We start from the raw sequence: 18,780 nt of genomic DNA on the forward strand, positions 1-18,780 counted from the left end.
TTCTGCAGAAAGTATGGTGAATGGACTGCTGACGACTGGGGCAAAGTCATATTCTCCAATGAAGCCCCTTCCGATTGGGGCATCTGGAAAAAGGCTTGTCGGTAGAAGAACAGGTGAGCGCTACCATCAGTCCTGTGTCATGCCACAGTAAAGCATCGTGAGACCATTCATGTGTGGGGTTGCTTCTCATTCAAGGGAGTGGGCTCACTCACAATTTTGCCAAAAAAACACAGCCATGAATGAAGAATGGTACCAAAACACCCTCCAACAGCAACTTTCTTCCAACAATCTAGCAACAGTTTGGTGAAGAACAATGCATTTTCCAGCACGATGGAGCACCGTGTCATAAGGCAAAAGTGATAACTAAGTGGCTCGGGGACCAAAACGTTGAAATTTTTGGTCCATGGCCTGGAAACTCCCCAGATCTTAATCCCATTGAGAACTTGTGGTCATTCCTCAAGAGGCGGGGGGACAAACAAAAACCAACTAATTCTGAGGAACTCGAAGTGATTATGAAAGAATGGGTTGCTATCAGTCAGGATTTGACCCAGAAGTTGATTGAGAGCATGCCCAGTCGAATTGCAGAGGTCCTGAAAAAGAATGGCCAACACTGCAAATACTTTCTCTGCATAAATCCTCTGTAAGGCCTGGTGCACACCAAAAACCGCTAGCAGAACCGCAAAATGCTAGCAGATTTTGAAACGCTTTTTCTTTTTCTGTAGCGTTTCAGCTAGCGTTTTGCGGTTTTGGTGTAGTAGATTTCGTATATTGTTACAGTAAAGCTGTTACTAAACAGCTTCTGTAACAAAAACGCTGGCAAAACCGCTCTGAACAGGCGTTTTTCAGAGTGGTTTGCGTTTTTTCCTATACTTAACATTGAGGCAGAAACGCATCCACAATCCAAAAAATGCCTCACCCCAGGTGTATGCTTTTCTGCATAACGCCTCCCGCTCTGGTGTGCACCAGCCCATTGAAATACATTACCTAAGCGTATCCGCAGCCACAAACGGATCGCAAAACGCAGCCGAACCGCTCTGGTGTGCACTAGGTCTAATTGTCAATGCACTGTATGAAGTGCTTATAATTCTATTTCAGTAGATCACATAAACAACTGAAACAAAGATCTAAAGGCAGTTTAGCAGCAAACTTTGTGAAAAACAATATTATTGACAGTCTCAAAACTGCTTTTGGCCAGGACTGTACAGCCAGGGGCGTAGCAATAGGGGGTGCAGCGGTAGCGACCGCATCGGGGCCCTTGGGCCAGAGGGGCCCCGAAGGGCCCTCCCTCAACTACAGTATTAGCTCTCTATTGGTCCTGTGCTCATAATAATCACTTCTATAGATACTTTGAATAATGGTAATCATTAACAAACTGTTTCCCATCCCTTCCTTGCACCCCTGACTCTGTAGTTGCCATTGGCAGGTTTTGGTGCACCGTATCAATTGCTATGTATAGAGTGCTTGGGGGGCCCCATCGTAAAACTTGCATCGGGGCCCACAGCTCCTTAGCTACGCCACTGTGTACAGCTAAAAGTATTAGAGGCAGAGGATCAGCAGGGCTGCCAGGCAACTGATATTGATTAAAAAAGAAATATGGCAGCCTCCATAGCCCTGCTTCAGGTTCCTTTTTATAACCACTAACAGCATAACAAATATTGTGGTATAAAGTCTTTGCAGGACTAGTTCAGGTCCTATGCTTTTCTGACAGTAGATTTATTAGCTAGAGAGTATTTTGGTAAGTCGTATGCACATTAAGTGCTGGAATACACATTCTTCCTGTAAACACTGGGTGACAGCAGTGCAACAAAGGGGTCCCAGAGGACACAGAGGGACCTGATGAACTATGGGGGCTGGAACAAGCCGCAGGTAAGCAAGTTCTCTTGTTCCCCCTCATTCAGTGTCTCCGATACACCTGAATTGGCTGCTTTTCTAGAATTCCTTCCCAGTCCATCTCAACTATAGTAGTTTATCTGGTAGTTATGCTTACAGAATTGCTTTCATATTTTTATATCTTAGTTTCGAACAAACATGTAGCTTCAGTAAAATCGAATTGTAAATAAATCTTGTGACAAGCTTCTGGCATTTTCATCACATATTTGGAGTCCAGCCCTAGCCCTGGGGGCTTCTGTGCACCTATCAGAAATGTGGTATCTTTCAAAGAATGCTGCAAGACCACTTCATGGAAAATGCAGTGAAAAAAAAAAAAAGCTTTTTCAAAGTTAAAAACAGAAGTAAGATGGCCACCCAGAAATGTGCCTACAGGGAAAAAGCAGGTGAGCTTCGGAGTATGTGTAAAATGTTGAGCTGCCACATGGGGTGGGGGGTACACGGTAGCTTGAAGCAGTTTCTCTTGTCAGAACAGTGGCAATTCTTCTTAGTCACTGTTTGGAGATGACAGTGTTGGTGACAACAAGAACATTGTCTGATAATGAGACAAAGAATTACCCAGGGCAAGTTTGTATTGAAGGAAATAATCATCCCCATTCTGTGACCAGACAAGCTTAGCTCAGCAGAAATCTGCTCTCACTTTCTGACCTGTTAACAAATCAAGACAATGGACTTAAATTAACACTCGGTGACCAGAATTTTTTTTCCTTATTAACTTAACCTGAGTAAGCTGGAATCATAAACTGTGCCTGCTACTTTTTATCTTTAAAAAACTGCTCCTATTGGCAAGCTTCACCCTCTCCAGGAAAATGCAAAAGATGGGCAATCTTGCGCTGCACGAACAGCAAGGCCACCAGCAGGTGACACACTCTAGCAGCCCCTCCAAGCTGGGTTGCACAGCTGGGCTTGGTAGAAAACAGAAGAGGGGAGGAGCGCTCCGTAGTGTTATCTTTTTTTATTATATAAAAACAATGAGCATACAAAATTGCACTTACTAGATACAAGATGAAACAGACGTGTAAAATGGGCTAAAAAGCCCTCTCAACAGCAACCAACACGAGAAACCTGGGAGCAGCTGTAGCCAATAGCTGTGCTGGTTCAGATGGTGACGGAGACCTGTGGTGCTGGATGGCGTCACTACGCGTTTCGTCATCACCACGCCTTCGTCAGGTGACCCATCCAACACGCACACAGGGTTTATCTAGGGCCCAAGTTACTCAGTGAGCGCAGCTATAGCTGTAATTCCAATTATGGCCTATGGTGGTGCCGACTGCACCAAAATCTCCTGCACTTTTTTAACATCACTCGCACTGTACGTACTCAGAATTGGTCTGACTCCACAGCCCTGCTCTCCAGCCATGACTTATTAGCGACAAGTTTAGTAGGCACTGATCTTTATTTTATTTAGCATAACACTTTCTGTGAGAAAGATTATACTTTATATCAGAGCCTTGTGTATGAGAACAATTTGCGCCTGCTGCCCATGCACAATTCATGTTTCACTTGCAGATCAGCGCAGTTAATGTACAGCAACAAATGGAAGATAACTTTCAGGGAACACCAAGTTATGGTCACATGCATTGAGGAAGACCAATGGAGGGAAAAAGACACTTGAAAATGATACACCATTGAGTCATTACAGATCAGTTCATCTGGGCACACTGCCCATCAATTATTACAGGTGCCTGCCATAGACCGCAATGCAGTGCCTTGGCGAGGTGCTTGATTTGGGTGACGGCTCCTGCATAGCCAAGTGGTGGCTTTTGGCTATTATGTTCAGCTGATCAGCTATTCTATAGGGTTGGGGTAGAATAGGAAAAATAGTGAGATTTAGGAAGTTGGTGTCAGGGTTAGGATTTTAGTGCTAGGCATTTAGAAAGGTGTGTGCTTTTAGTTAGAGGTTAGTGTTAAGGGGATAGAGTTTAGGTGTTAGGCTAACCGGTAGTAGAATGTCGGTAATAATTTATAACTAATATTGGCAGAACACTCACTGCAACAACTGAGTTAATACATATACTCCCATTATTATGACCACCCGCTAATATCGAGAATGACAACTTCTGGCAGATTGAACGGTAGACAGACACCATGGGAGTGATTCACACTGCGGTGTGTGCGGCGGTTGCTGACCGGAAGACTGTTGGTAGATCCAGTCATTGAACATGTCGATTAAGGTGGTACCTAATGTGGTCATTTGGGTTAAGGTATGGGAAACTTAAAAGTCAGAGGTGGTTAAAAAAAACTTCATCTCACAGAAGGCAAACCTGTGCCTGTTGGTGCAAGACCAATGCCTGGGTAGTCCTGTGCAGATTGCAGGTTTTTTGTGATGAATAGGGATATTTAATGAGATGCAAATAATTCAGAGTTAATGCAGGATAATTCAATTTTCTTTAATACAAATATATGCAGCGTGAAAAATGACACAGCTCTGTATATGGCAGGAAGGGGGGTGAGGGGAGGCACTTGGTGCCAATTTTGTAGTGACTAAAGCATATACAGTAGTCATTCATTTTCTGGTACAACTTCTGTTTTTGGGCTGTGGAGACAGCTTAGTAGAAATTTATGCTTCTCACTAGACCACCTGACAGAATAATACTTAGAATTCAGGGCTTATTCACTTTGGGGCATTGCGTCGTAATGTGACGTTAGTCGCAGCGCAAAAAAAATAATTGGTAACTCGCATTAATCCTGCTTACCGTTGCATGCAGTAGGTACAGTAAAGCATACAGGCAATGAAAAGTATTCTTTTCTGTACCTGGTAACGTGTGCATTTAGAGGTAACACACTGCAGTAGTGTGTTACCATAACGCTACACGTTACAATGCAACGCTAAAGTCGTACTGTGAACATCGCCTAGGATTAGCAATGCATTGCTGTAAGCTGCTTTATAAGACTTTCTAACACAGTGTCCCACTGTGAACGTAGCCTCAGGAAAAAAACTTTAGTTCATGAAGTTTTTAGCAGCTGGTGGTAATGGACTTTATGATATGCAGAGTTATCCTTCTATAGAGAGCCTTTATCCAGTATTCTGGCAAGGTTGTAAATGGATGGATTAGCACAGAACATTTTACTTACCTGTCCTTTTTGTTTTGATCTGTATGAATGTAATCGTTTTTCTTGCCCTCCCCTTTTTGTACCTGATAGATGATCTCACTCTAAACAATAGTTACCAACTGTTGAATGGTTTCAAAACCTAATAGCAAGCTGTTTTATGCTTCAGAATGATTCATGTGACCTTAGGCTTTTCTCTGGTATTGTACTGTCCCTGGCCTCTCTCCCTGTTACACAGAACCATTCATTAACCTTTAGGTTATGATTTGATTTTTATTTCTTTGTTGCGAGCGTGACAGCTTTCATTGCAAAAATGTGAGCATTGAGTTGACTTAAAACAAGCAGTCATGACAAAAATATGCCGGCGTGCTGAGCAGTCGGGCACGTAGCTAAGAAGTCACATTACAGCAGTGTTATTCTGTGCATGTGACAGAGCCAAATGTGCCTTATTGTTGCAATTAAAGTGTCTTCTGCCCGTGGGAGATTGCTTGTACACCACCTGTGCAGCGCAATAGCAAGTGCCTCACCAGTGGACAGACAGGGACTTCACCGTATTCCGTTACCCGTAGAAAGAGGCCTAACATTGTTTATGTCCCACTCGGCATTGTACTGACACCAATACAGTGAGCAGAAGGATGGGATGGCTCTTCCTATTGGCTGTCTCCTTTGCCTATTAATTTTACCAAATGCATTTTTGTAAGTTACCGGCAGCTCCAGGCTGGTCTTATAGGAGCAAGTGGTAAAACAAGCGAGATGTTTGGTATTTTATTTGTGAATTGTTGTTTTATTGAGGCATTTACCGCGCAAGCATGGCCGGATTTAGGGCAAGGCCACCTAGGCCATGGCCTAGGGCACCACAGGAACAAGGGCACCAAAGCTGCAGGCTAAACTGGTGCAACTTACAAATGCTGCAATGCAGGGAGATCAGGCGAACAGCTGACCACTGTACTCTGCTGCTAGATGCCTGTGCAGCGGCCACCTTGCTCTCTGTGCACGTTTGCATTGTGGCCGGCGGCTAAGCACTTGGGCAGCATTAAAGACGGAAAGGAAGAGGAAGCTTCTGCGCTGGAGACGAGTGGAGAAATGAGTGACACTGATAGCTGCTGCGGTGTGAAGGCGAGCTGGCTACCTATACTGAAGGGGGAAGGGGGGGTGGGAAAAGAGGGATTAAGGCAGTCATCTGGCTACCTATACTGGAGGGAAAAGGGGAGGGGTCATCTTGCTACATATACCGAAGGGGGCGGCTGGTGACAGTGGCCTTGGGCGGTAAAGAGTACAAATCCGGCCCTGCGCGCAAGTCGTTAATTTACATCACTAGTTGTTAATTTTAGTTTTCCAACGGCCTTCGTGAATTTATATCTGACCATGTTTGGTAAAATCAGCTCTCTTCTTCATTACCGAATACAGTAATGATTAGTGGATTGAACCCATTGGCTAATAATGTAAATAATCCATTGAAAATGTATTACCTTAGTAGTATTCTGTCTAAAACACTGTGAGTAGCTTATGTCAGGTAATTCACTTGTAAAATTCCTGGTAATAAGACCAGACACTGGCCAATTCCTGCACATTAGAGGCTCTGATAAGCATGAGTATGGAGGAGGAGGTGGGGGCAGAGTAGGGAGGTGCAGGTGTTAAAAAGTTGTTTAGGCTTATGCAGCTGTGAAGAAATGAGTGAGAAGTGCTTTTGCAAGGGAAATGGTTTTTAACAGCTGCACTTTTTGAGTCACACACTTGCAACAAGCATGCAGCCAGTGGAGTCGGTGTGCTTATTCTGGACCAGTAACTTAGAGCTAAGCCTCAGCACTGACAGTAACTGGCAATGTTTATAAGAGAATGGTGATTGCAGCCTTGATATTACTCTCACTTCAGGGGGGAAAAAAACATTGTTTGGGCTGGTGCACACCAAAACCCGCTAGCAGATCCGCAAAATGCTAGCAGATTTTTAAACGCTTTTTTTTATTTTTATGAGGCGTTTTGCTAGCGTTTTGCGGATTGCTGCTGCGGTTTTCAGTATAGTAGATTTCATATATTGTTACAGTAAAGCTGTTACTGAACAGCTTCTGTAACAAAAACGCCTGCAAAACCGCTCTGAAGTGCCGTTTTTCAGAGCGGTTTGCGTTTTTCCTATACTTAACATTGAGGCAGAAACGCATCCGAAATCCAAAAAATGCCTCACCCAGGCATTTTTCGTTTCTGCAAAACGCCTGCCGCTCTGGTGTGCACCACCCCATTGACCAAGCAGATCCGCAGCCGCAAGCGGATCTGAAAACGCCCAAAAAGCCGCTCGGTGTGCACCAGCCCTTTGTGAGTTTTCTCAATGAAGGAGAGACGACACGGATACCTCATTAGTGTTATTTTTCTCAGTCCGGTACAAGACTCTTAATGGAGAGAACCTGAACTCCATTAGTCTGGGCTGTCAGCTTAGTTTGCTTAGTGTCTTCTGAATCACAAGACTGGCTGGTGAGATGAACACATTTTCTTTGGCAGCAAGGCATTTCATAATTGCTGATTTATAGTTGTGTGTGTTTAGCGGTTTGCATAGAGTTCAGCTTTACAGAAATAGGACTGAATGATTCAGGCTTTGCACTGGTCACATGCTTCTCTAACAGTGGTATTTTTCTTTTGGTACAGGTCATACATGGTTGGCTCATCATTTCCTCTCTGCTGTTACTGTTTTTCTTCTCTTTTATCTATTTGGGGTAAGTATGAAAAAGAATGCATATCTCTCAAAGTTTTAAAAACAAAATAGGCTACAGAATATGTATGGGCCTTTATAGGAATCTTTTCCTGTACTGAACCCCAAACCTTCCTTTACCAGTTCACAAGCTGCTGTTATCAAGAGACTTTAGAGTTCATATTGAGCACATCCCCTCCATTGTAGGCCCCCCCTTTTTACCCCCAACTGCTTTTTTAAAGACAGTATAAGTTGTTCCCTGTTGTGTCATTGGTCGCTATATTAATCACTTGTTACAGAGTCAAGCTGGACACTAACGGTCCAATTTCTAGTGAAAAATCGTTCGAGCGATCAGAAATTCTGATCGGACGAAAAATCGTTCACTACACCATCAACTAACCAATCATTGCTTCCTATCTATCACGACCACCAAGAAAATCCAAATTTTCGTTCGACGAAAATTCATTCGGGCGACATTTTTTTCACTCGTTCATAATCGATTGTGTCCACCAATGGAGATTATTTACAACCAATCCGATCAGAATTTCTGATCGCTTGAACGATTTTTCGCTAGAAATTGGACCATTAGTGGCCAGCTTAACAATTAACAGGGTAGAAATACTTGAAACTCTAAAATGTACCAAACAGTGAAAGGAGTTACCACCTTGCTGTTCTGTATCTTGGGTATGGACATTTTTGATTCTTTCAACAACAAAAAAAACACCTCTGAAGAGCTGCATGCACGCAGTATTGTGTAATAGGATTGTGGTTTCTGGGGGTTTTTTTCACCGAGAGGAAGCGCCATTTTCCCTGTGGTGTGAACTGATACTAAAGGCAGTTGATCTACTAAGATTGCAGAACTCTCAAAAACATAAGTAGTCATGGAATTCTGGACTTGTATTTTAAGCAAATTGCTTAAACCTTTCCTGCTAGGTGGAAAAATTCTCCGAATAGAGTAAGGGTTGCTGAAAGCTTATTTAATTAGACTTTGTACTATTGCAGTCATAGCCTGGATAATTTACCAGTATAGGTACTGTAGTTTACATAACTGCAGTCAACCATTTTTTCCCAAACATTCTGAAACTTACCACAGGTGGTGGTGTCTTTAGTGCTGGCAGCATCACTGTGGAATGTTTGTGTACTCAGTCTTCTGAGACCAGTAGAAAAAATACCTAGTCTCCTAGAATTGCTCTGAGTGGAGAATTCCACACAGCTAAACAGCCTAGGCTGTGACTTCACTGGGAGGGTAGGGCTTCATACCAATACACAGCAATATACAGATGTAGGGAGTGTTTCTGATGCTATAGCCAGGATAATTCATGTAAAAAGTTTATCCTAAATAAATTACTACAATCTTTGTATCCCTACGGTGCCTCTTTAACCACTTAACGACAAGCTGACGCATTAAAACGTCATGTTGGAGCCTGTTAATGGCTCCGGGACGGTTTAATGCGCTTATCGCTCCCACCACTGCTGTGCACATGTGCGCACAGAAAACAAGGTATTGATTTTGTTGTGTTAAGTAGTAATACAGTTATTGTCGAATAAAAGGGAGGAGCGTTGACAGGTGAAAATTGCTGTTGTCCATTTGGGGTAAAAAACCCTAGGGGGTGAAGTGGTTAATGTTTTTAACTGTTACCCAGTTTTGTGGAATCCTTTCTCTGACCTGGGTTTATAACCCTGTACATATGCTAGTTATGAGGCAACAGGCAAGTATAAATTGCTACCAGTTTTCATATTCTAATTGATGTCCACACTGACATTTCAGTATTAACATACCAAAACTGCTGTTTAGAACCTTGTAAGATGTAAAACCTTGCCTGGGTGTGTTTTCCAGAGAAGTGTTCAAGACTTACAATGTCGCCATGGATTACATCACTCTGGCCCTGATGATCTGGAACTTTGGAGTTGTGGGCATGATTTGCATTCACTGGAAAGGACCCCTCCTTCTGCAGCAGGCCTATCTCATTATGATCAGTGCACTGATGGCTTTAGTGTTTATTAAATACCTTCCAGAATGGACAGCCTGGCTTATCCTGGCAGTAATATCCGTTTATGGTGAGTGCTTTATAAATACGTTTCCTTTACTTTGAGTATTATCCGCTGGTATTCCTGCACTGCGATTCCAATACAGCCTTCCCCAAAAAAGGAAGATTGTTAGAGAAAATCTTTTGTGATAACCATATTGATTGCATTAGTACAAACCGAATACGTGGCACCAGTCACTCCATCAAATGGCGCACATTTGATCCAAAAGTTCTGCCATAGTTAATGCATTTTAAGCCTGCTTTGTCAGAGACCATTGTATTAAACCAGTTTCCCATTAGATTGTCAGTGATATTCTAATAATTTCAACTTGCGTGCAAAATTGTATGCAGCATTGAATTGGGCCAATCAAATGCATTTCATGTTAATTTTGATTGGCCAAGTTCCAAGCTGCATGCTAGCCAGAATTATTTGTGTTTCATGGCTTCGTCTATTGCCCACTTAAAGAGGAACTCCAGTAAAAATAATGTAATAAAAAAAGTGCTTCATTTTTACAATAATTATGTATACATGATTTAGTCAGTGTTTGCTCATTGTAAAATCTTTCCTCTCCCAGATTCACATTCTGACATGTATTACATGGTGACATTGTTACTGTGGGCAAATTATGTAGCTGTTTCTAGCTAGTCTGGCTTTAACAGATAGCTGTAAGCAGCTATTTCCTGTCTGAACATTGTTACATTGTGGCAGTTTGCCCAGAGTACCGTACGGTACCAGAGCCTCTTGTGGGAGGGGTTTCAGCACAAAATCAGTCATACAGCGCCCCCTGATGGTCTGTTTGTGAAAATCATTATTTTTCTCATGTAAAAGTGGGTATCAGCTACTGATTGGGATAAAGTTCAATTCTTGGTCGGAGTTTCTCTTTAAAGGGTCACTTAAGCCTAACTAAAGTTTTTTTTACTCACCTGGGGCTTCCACCTGCCCCCTGCAGTTGTGCGGTGCCCACACAGTCTTGCTCCGATCCTCCTGTCCGCGGGGCTGGCTACTTCCGAATTCGGCGGCAGGCGCAGACAGGCTGCGAATGCGAGTGATTCTTCACATTCCGGGCTGCAATAGCGCCTTCTTTACTGCTATTGCGGCCAGGAATGCGAAGAATCACTCGCATTCGCAGTTTGTCGCCGAAACCGGAAGTAGCCCCCGGTGGGGACAGGAGGATTGGAGCGAGACTGCGTGGGCACCAAACAGCTGCAGGGGGGCAGGTGGAAGCCGCAAGTGAGTAAAACTTTTTTTTTTTTTTTTATATATATATAGCTAGGCTTAAGTGACCCTTTAAAGCAATACTGAAGAAGGGAGAAAGACAAATGAGTGTGCTGCTCGCCTAATGAGATGGAAGGTTCTGAATCCCATAGAGCCTGCCCGGTCCTTTCTGCATGCCCTCATTCTTGTGTTGTCGGTGAGGTTCTGCACTCAGTAGTCTTCTGAAGTACTCGCATACCTGATTACTTCCAGAGATGGGCACATCCATGTTGCACATGCACTAGTTCAGTTGAAGATGTACTCAACCAAGCTGATTGAAGAACTTCAATGGGTTCCAATGCTGAAACAGCACAGAGCAAGGACTGGTAAGGCTCTATGGAATCCAGAGCCTTCGGTATCTCACTCATTCATGAAATTACATTACATATATCCATGAATCTTAAGTGTATATATTCATATATACTTAAGATTCATGGATATATGTAATGTCTGCCGCTCATAACGATCAGATGTAATCACTAGGATGACCATTCGGGTATACAACACCATAGATACATCAATGTGATGTTGCCTAGCAATATGTTTGTACAGCGCTGAGGTCTCCAAAATGTGTGCCTTAGCATTCGCATGCAATATCTACAATTTTTTGCATTTCGCCTATTTTTCTCCTGTTAAATACCTATAAAATTCAACCATTCTTGGCGAAAAAAATTGCCATAGGAAAGCCTGGATTGTCCTGGATAAACAATGTATATCACTTTGATGGTGTAAGTAATAAAAAGTTGTTCCTGTATCAATAGCGACACAGTTTAAATGCCAAAATGATCAGGAATGTTAAGGGGCAAAAACCCAGAAATGCAAAGTAGTTAATCCTTGATGGAGTCCCTTAAAGAAAACCTGAACTGACAATTAAAAGTCAAAATAAGCATAGACAAGTCATACTTACCACCCATGTAGTCTACTCCTCAGCCTCTTTCTCCTGTCCTGCGTCCTGTTTGTTCATTGTGATCAAGGGAATTTTTCGTCCTCCATTTTGAAAATGGCCATTACACCATAACAGCTTTCTGGTCAGCACACAGTTACACTGTAACATCGCCCACTTGAGCCATAGGGAAACATAGACATTAACTGATACATCCGTTGTCCTCTCAGCTATAACTGACAGCAACTGATATTTTAATGACAGCAATTGATATATTTCAGATCTGACAAAATGTTGTCAGAACTGGAAGGGATTATTGTCAGAAGAAAATGGTGAGCTTCTGAGAGGAACTGATGGCAAGGTAACTATGTAATGTTCATTTGAAGTTACCTCTTGTGTTTATTTTAAATATTTTTACTCAGTACAGGTTCTCTTTAAGAAAATTGGCCATTTTTAGTTATGTCATTATTTCATCTTGAAACCGATTTAGCCCACATGTGAGTGACTGTAATAAGATCAGATTGTAAGATAAGAGTTGGGACTAGCATGAGAAATTCCGTAATGTTGGTGCTTTATTCCAGGGCTGTGGAGTCGGAGTCGTGGAGTCGGGCAATTTTGGGTGCCTGGAGTCGGGGGAAAAAATGCACCGACTCCGACTCCTAATGAATTTGTAACTGTAATTAAAATAGAAAATATGATAAAATGTTCTATTTCTCAGATAATAGTCATTAAAAATAATGTATATATACAGTATATATACAGTAATAGCTGTGCTTAGTCCACAAAAATGAAATAAACCAATCAAAATTAGTTACTTGTGCTGCTTCAATAAAGCAGTCCCCGTATTTTTAAGGTCAGATATAAATATCTGATTGTGACTGTATATATGATGTGTACACAGGAATCTCTTATATATACTAAATAACATCTATGCTGTAAGAATAAAGCCTGATGTGTAGCTGTGTCACTAATAGAGATGGTCAACGAGATGGAAATAATTTTGCATTGATGCTGATTTATGCAAATGTATGCACTCCCTTTGCTGATGAAATCAAATAATTTGATATGTTATTAAAATTTGGTTTGGTGACTACAAATTAAAGAGTAACTGAGACGGATGAAAAGTAAAGTTTTATACATACCTGGGGCTTCCTCCAGCCCCCTTCAGGCTAATCAGTGCCTCGCTGTCCTCCACCACCCGGATCTTCTGCTATGAGTCCTGGTAATTCAGCCAGTCAGCGCAGTCCGGCCGCATGCCGCTCCCACAGCCAGGAACATTCTGCACCTGCGCAATAGTGCTGCACAGGTGTAGTATGCTCCTGGCGGCGGAGTGTGTGCATGCGCACTACGCCTGACTGGCTCAAGTACCTGGACTCATAGCAGAAGATCCAGGTGGTGGAGGAGGACAACGAAGGACTGATTATCCTGAAGGCGGCTGGAGGAAGCCCTAGGTATGTATAAAACTTTAATTTCATCTGTCTCAGGTTTACTTTGTTACACAGTAGTACTATACATATGCACTCCCCACAGAGCTACAGGGAATCCACTGAGAATGCTGTGCACATTGAACACAGAGGTGTTGTCTGTTTACAATCTCCTCATTCCCCTGCAGAGTACCTGCACATCATTCTTACATGTACCCACACTTACATTGCCTAGGGCCTGATAGATGTTCTTTGTTCCGGTTTGTACCTTTTTACAAGTACTCTTACCAAGGACTAGTTTTAGTCTAAAGGGAATAAATATAGTAGTCTACATATCCTTCTCACTTCAGTTGTCTTGTAAAATTCCTAAGCGTTGGCAGTTAAGAGACGAATTTCATGTTACATACTTTTAATCAACAAAATTGTAATATGCAAATTAGAGGAGGCTGAGTCGTGGAGTCGGAGTCGGTGGAATCCTAAACTGAGGAGTCGGTGGATTTTTGGACCGACTCCACAGCCCTGCTTTATTCAAACTCTAGTGAAGTGCCATTGTAAATATCTTGGTAATCCGGTGCGTGATCCTGCTAATCCAGTGTTGTTCTTTAGATCTTGTAGCTGTGTTGTGTCCAAAGGGACCTCTCCGCATGCTGGTGGAAACTGCCCAAGAGAGAAATGAAACGCTCTTCCCAGCCTTAATCTATTCCTGTAAGTATTATGGAAATTAAACTACAACCTCTATCTTTGGGGGGTTTTTTTCGGTGCAAAATTTCAGTTACTTGTGTACAGCCATAAGGTAGACCCTGTAATGTTCTCTCTCTGTTAGAACGTAAAGGGGGTTGGGAATGAAAATACAAAACTCTTGTACCTATTACTAGGTGCAAGAGCAGTTAGTGTAAGATAAATATATACATTACGTGTATCCCTATGGTGTCTGTATTACGGATGCAGATGCTGAACTATGCAGATAGCCCGTCTCTGGTTAAAGGTCATTCCTCCTCCTAGAGACTTGTTCCCATGGCAAAGGCTGACTCGTCATTCAAAATGGTCCCCGACCACATGGCTTTCTGCTAGTCCAATACCGTTAATGTGTCACTATGTCCGACAGCGGTATTGGGCCATCGGGAAGTTGTGCAGGGTGGAATCAGTATTTAGAACTGTTTTTGTATTTAAACACAAATCTGTGTGTTTTCAGAGGCGATGGGTATGAAGTCTGGATATTTTTTTTAGGTAGGTAGTCTGGTTTTTATTCATTCGACTTTGGGAACCCATGGACATTCAGCTGCATATATAGTACTTTACCACCTGTTAACATTCAAAGTTCTTCACTACAAATTCACTTTAATTTTAATTTCTAATAGTTTTAGCATGTAAGCTACCAGGGCGTGCATTAAAAAAAAAAAAAGGCACCAGGAAAATGGGGCCTGGCTGGATAACGAAATCTCAATAACTATCAACATTAACAAAATTGGTTAATGATAAATATGGTTTTAAAAAGGACTGGAGTTGATAACGAAAATATATTAATGTTAAATGTGGAATGTGACACACACTCTGACTGTGCAGGAGCTCCCGGACACAGAGAGAGAGTGAGTCACATTCCTCACTTGTTAAATTGTGTTTACTTAAATGTATATATCTAAACTTTGGCTGCGGCAGCATTTCTCTCCACGGAACTTTAAAGCTCTGTGTGTAACTCTTCCAATGCTGGTCTAGTAAAAAAAAAAAAATGCTGGTTGCATATAATATGCTGTAAATAATGTTTTAGAGCAAAGTTGAAATGCAGGGGTGTATTCCGCTTTAATAGACATTTTGAATCCTCTGAAGCACCGTGTTGGGTGGAGTTTTGAGGTGGATGCACTAGGGAGTAAATACCGGGGGGAAGCAGGCTATAACATTGTAATTAGGGCTGAACTAATATAAATTGAAGATGAGGTTGTCATTTTTATTTGCATATCATGTGTTTTACAGCTACTATGATTTGGTTGGTGAAGATGGCAGATGGAGATCCTGGGTTCACACAGAGCAGTTCTAAGAGGCCAACATACAACACTCAAGGTAAGTGTTCTGCTGTCCTAAAGGCCAGAGAGCTTTAAAAAAACAAACTGGTGTAGTGTTTCTTGTGTAATGTTTCCAAAGTTTAATAAAGCTTGGTTTGTGCTTTCTATAACTTCAGTTATTCAGTTCAAATTCCAGTAAATGCTAAGATGGTTAAAAACCCATCTAAACCCAGAATTACACACACAGCAAATTGTCCATCAGTTTGATAACGAATACAATGTTTTGAAACAAGTGGTTGAGAGAATTTTAAATGTTCAGTCCTACAGGTGAACCTTTTGAATTAGACTAATCAACACTTTGTTCAGTTTGTGTTTAACTAAATGTACAATATACTCATTAAACAGTGGATAGGAGGAAGGGGCAAGACAAATCTGCAAGCCACAGCTGGAAGCTCATGTTTTTATGTTTAGACGACAGATTTGGGGAATGCAAATTTAACACACAGACATTGGAATATTACAAAGGCCCTCCAGTGTTCTCCCCAGAATTTTTTTCCAGCCGGGTGGCATGAAAAATCAGCCGGGTGGGGATGGTCATGCTGATTGCCTCTAGGTGGGTTATCGCCAACGCCGCCCCCCCCCAAATAAAATTGACAGGCTAGGTTCCGTACTGGAATCTCTTAAAGGGATACTTAATTGAAGAAAAATTAGGCTAGTTATTTACCTGGGGCTTCTTCTAGCCCCTTAGTCCTCCTGCTGCCCTCATCGCCATTCCACGCTGCTCTGTTCCTTAGCCTCGCACCAACACGATCATGCTGCCGTGGCCAGGAGCACTTTGCCTATGCACAGTAGCAATTTTTCGTTACCCCGAAGTGCAGAACGCTGCCGGTCACGGCAATGTGATGATGGAGGCGGCGAATGACACGTTGTGGCCGTGCATGCAGCATTCAAAGGGGAATCACAGAGGTACAAAGCAGCAGCGCGGAATGACTGCAAGGCATTAGAACAATTTAAGAGGCTGGAAGAAGCCCCAGGTAAGTAGCTGGCCATTTTCTTTTAGCAGGTAAAGTGTATTTAAAGTTCTAACTACCCTTCTGCTGATTTGACAATGAAACTAGCAGCTTTTCCTATATACATGGGTGGTCCCAGTATGGGAAAGAGGATTTCTGGGCCATAGCATATTGATAAGCAGGCAGCTTATCAATATCATGCTATGGCATCAGATATCCCCTCTTACACCACCCATGTATATAGGAAACATGGGAAAAAATCTTAGTAGTTTCATTTTCAAACCTGGCTGCTGGTTGTAACAACACTCAGTTACAAGGGATATTGCTGGCTATGTGGCTGTCAAGGGGCCAGGGTTCCTCACTAATCACTAATTCGTGTCTGCCTGCCTTTGCCCTGTATGAGTCCGTGGCTGTCAGTACAGCGTCTCACTCTCCCCCTCAGACCAGTCTAGTCTGGCAAGAATCAGAGACCAGGTGACACAGTCACAGGACAGGATAATCAGGGGGTGAAAGGGTTAAGCATCTTGAAGTTCTAGCTGGCGGGAGGGTCTGCGTTAGATACCCCCCTCCTCCATTAGCAGAAGTCAGTAAAACTCACAAACACACAGCGACTGGCAGCAGGATGAATACGGTGAGAGGAGGAGGAGAGCGTCTGGCTAAACATTCCACAGAGAACTGAGCCGCGCTTCCTCTCCAATCTCCTGCTCAGCTAAGCTGCGTGTGACGTCAGCTGCATTCCCCGCCCCTCCATACAACTGCCGGGAGCTGAGGAGGAGGGCGGAGGCAGCGTCCCTGAGTGACAGCGGCTGGCTGCAATGATACAGCCGCCGCTGCTCACTAATGAGCGACACAGAACGGGATAATTTCACCCCGGCGCTCAGAGGAGATCAGCTGGGCGGCCCGCCCTGGTAAATGGCCCTGGGGAGAACACTGCCCTCTGACTACAAACAAGGCAGGTTGGTGCAGGGTTGTGCAAATGTTACATGCAAATTGTAGATTAAAATGGATCAATCAAAACCTGCTGATGTGGAATTTGATTTGATTTTTTAAAAAGGATCTGTAAGGGGGGGGGGGGGATCCCCTGGGCTTTTACCGCAGGAGGGGGAAGCCTCTGGATCCTAATGAGGCTTCCCCCATCCTCCTCCGTTCCAGTGCTGTCAGCCGCCGAAAATCCTGCCAAGCTCCAGGATCCTAACATTGCTGTGAGCTCGCACCGGCAAAGTAGCGGCTTTCATTCGGACTCAGGCGGAAATGGCTGAGACTGATCGGATCCACTCTACTGTGCAGGCACAGACACTGCAAATCTGCACAGTAAAGCGGATCTGATCAGGCGTGGCTTTTTCCACCTGAGCCCGAGCAAAAACGGCCACTGCGTCTGCGCGAGGCTCACACAGCATTGTTATGATCCTGGAGCCCGGCACCACTTTTTTTTTTTCCCCCTTAGTGTCTATTTGAAGTGGAACTAAATGGTTAAAAAAAATTTTTTCACATACCTGGGGCTTCTGCCAGCCCCTTGCAGCCTCCCTGTCCCGCGCTGGTCCTCCATGATCCTCTGTTCTCCCGCTGCCAGCTACTTTCGATTCGGTCGTGCCGTTGCCTTTTAATTTGACGGCAATTGCGTCTGCGCGCCCCGAGCCACATATCTATCTTCACGTTCCAGCCCACAATAGAGTCCAGCGCTAATAGCACAGGATTCTATAGCGGGCAGGAACCTAAAGAAAGCTACACGGGGCGCGCAGGCGCAGTTGGCGCTTTGACCAAACCGAAAGTAGCTGGCGGCGAGAGAACGGAGGATCGTGGAGGACCGGCGCAGGACAGGAAGGCTGCAAGGGGCTGGCAGAAGCCCCAGGTGAGTGAAGCACTTTGGTTTTGTTTGTTTGTTTTTTTTAACCTTTCAGTTCCGCTTTAAGCTGCAAAAATGTGTCTAAACCTGTATTAACTTGGAATGATTTGTATGTCATTGAGCATCTCTTATCCCAATTGGTTTGCATCTTCTGTCTGTTCCCTCTCTTCTCTAGATGCATCTGAGGCCAGGCAGTCAGATGTGACTGTAAAGCCCAATCTACACGATACGATTCTTTGTGTGATTCGATTACGATTCTATTTACGATCCGGTTAAATCCGAAATGTCCGATCGGGATTCAGTTCAATTTGCCATTGCAAAACAATGGCAGATCGAATTGAATCGAATCCCGATCGTAAATAGAATCGTAATCGAATCGCACAAAGAATCGTATCGTGTAGAAGGAGCTTTACGCCAAGAGCAGAAAGATTAGATGCCAAACTAACTTTCTCTGCATGTTGGCATTAGAGCATACTACTATCATATGTGAGGAGGTGGGATTTGTAGTTTACAGGGAAGTAAGACCCCTAAGGGCTCTTTCACACTAGAGGCTGCGGTAGAAAAGGCTGAAAGTCAGCCTTTTGCTTAAAGAGTAACTGTCAGGCTGCAGAAGCTAATTTAAACCTCTATTCTGATGTGTTAAACAGTTTAGAAGGAAGCCAGAAAGCCATTAGTGAAGATAAAAATCTCAGTTACCTTTGATGTGTGCTTATCTTAAAGGCTGTT

General features: G+C 43.2%; 1 protein-coding gene across 3 annotated transcripts in view; it reads left to right on the forward strand.

Annotated features, from left to right (window-relative positions):
* PSEN1 (presenilin 1) overlaps positions 1-18,780 on the forward strand; it is a 93,152-nt gene that overhangs the window by 53,774 nt on the left and 20,598 nt on the right. For all 3 annotated transcript variants that reach the window (XM_068254133.1, XM_068254134.1, XM_068254135.1), the window contains 4 exons: positions 7,573-7,640; positions 9,453-9,673; positions 13,811-13,909; positions 15,173-15,259. In XM_068254133.1, coding sequence (XP_068110234.1) covers positions 7,573-7,640; positions 9,453-9,673; positions 13,811-13,909; positions 15,173-15,259 — 475 coding nt within the window. The remainder of the gene's footprint in view (positions 1-7,572; positions 7,641-9,452; positions 9,674-13,810; positions 13,910-15,172; positions 15,260-18,780) is intronic.

Source organism: Hyperolius riggenbachi, chromosome 9, assembly GCF_040937935.1.
Source record: "Hyperolius riggenbachi isolate aHypRig1 chromosome 9, aHypRig1.pri, whole genome shotgun sequence".
In the NCBI taxonomy this organism is placed as follows: Eukaryota; Metazoa; Chordata; class Amphibia; order Anura; family Hyperoliidae; genus Hyperolius; species Hyperolius riggenbachi.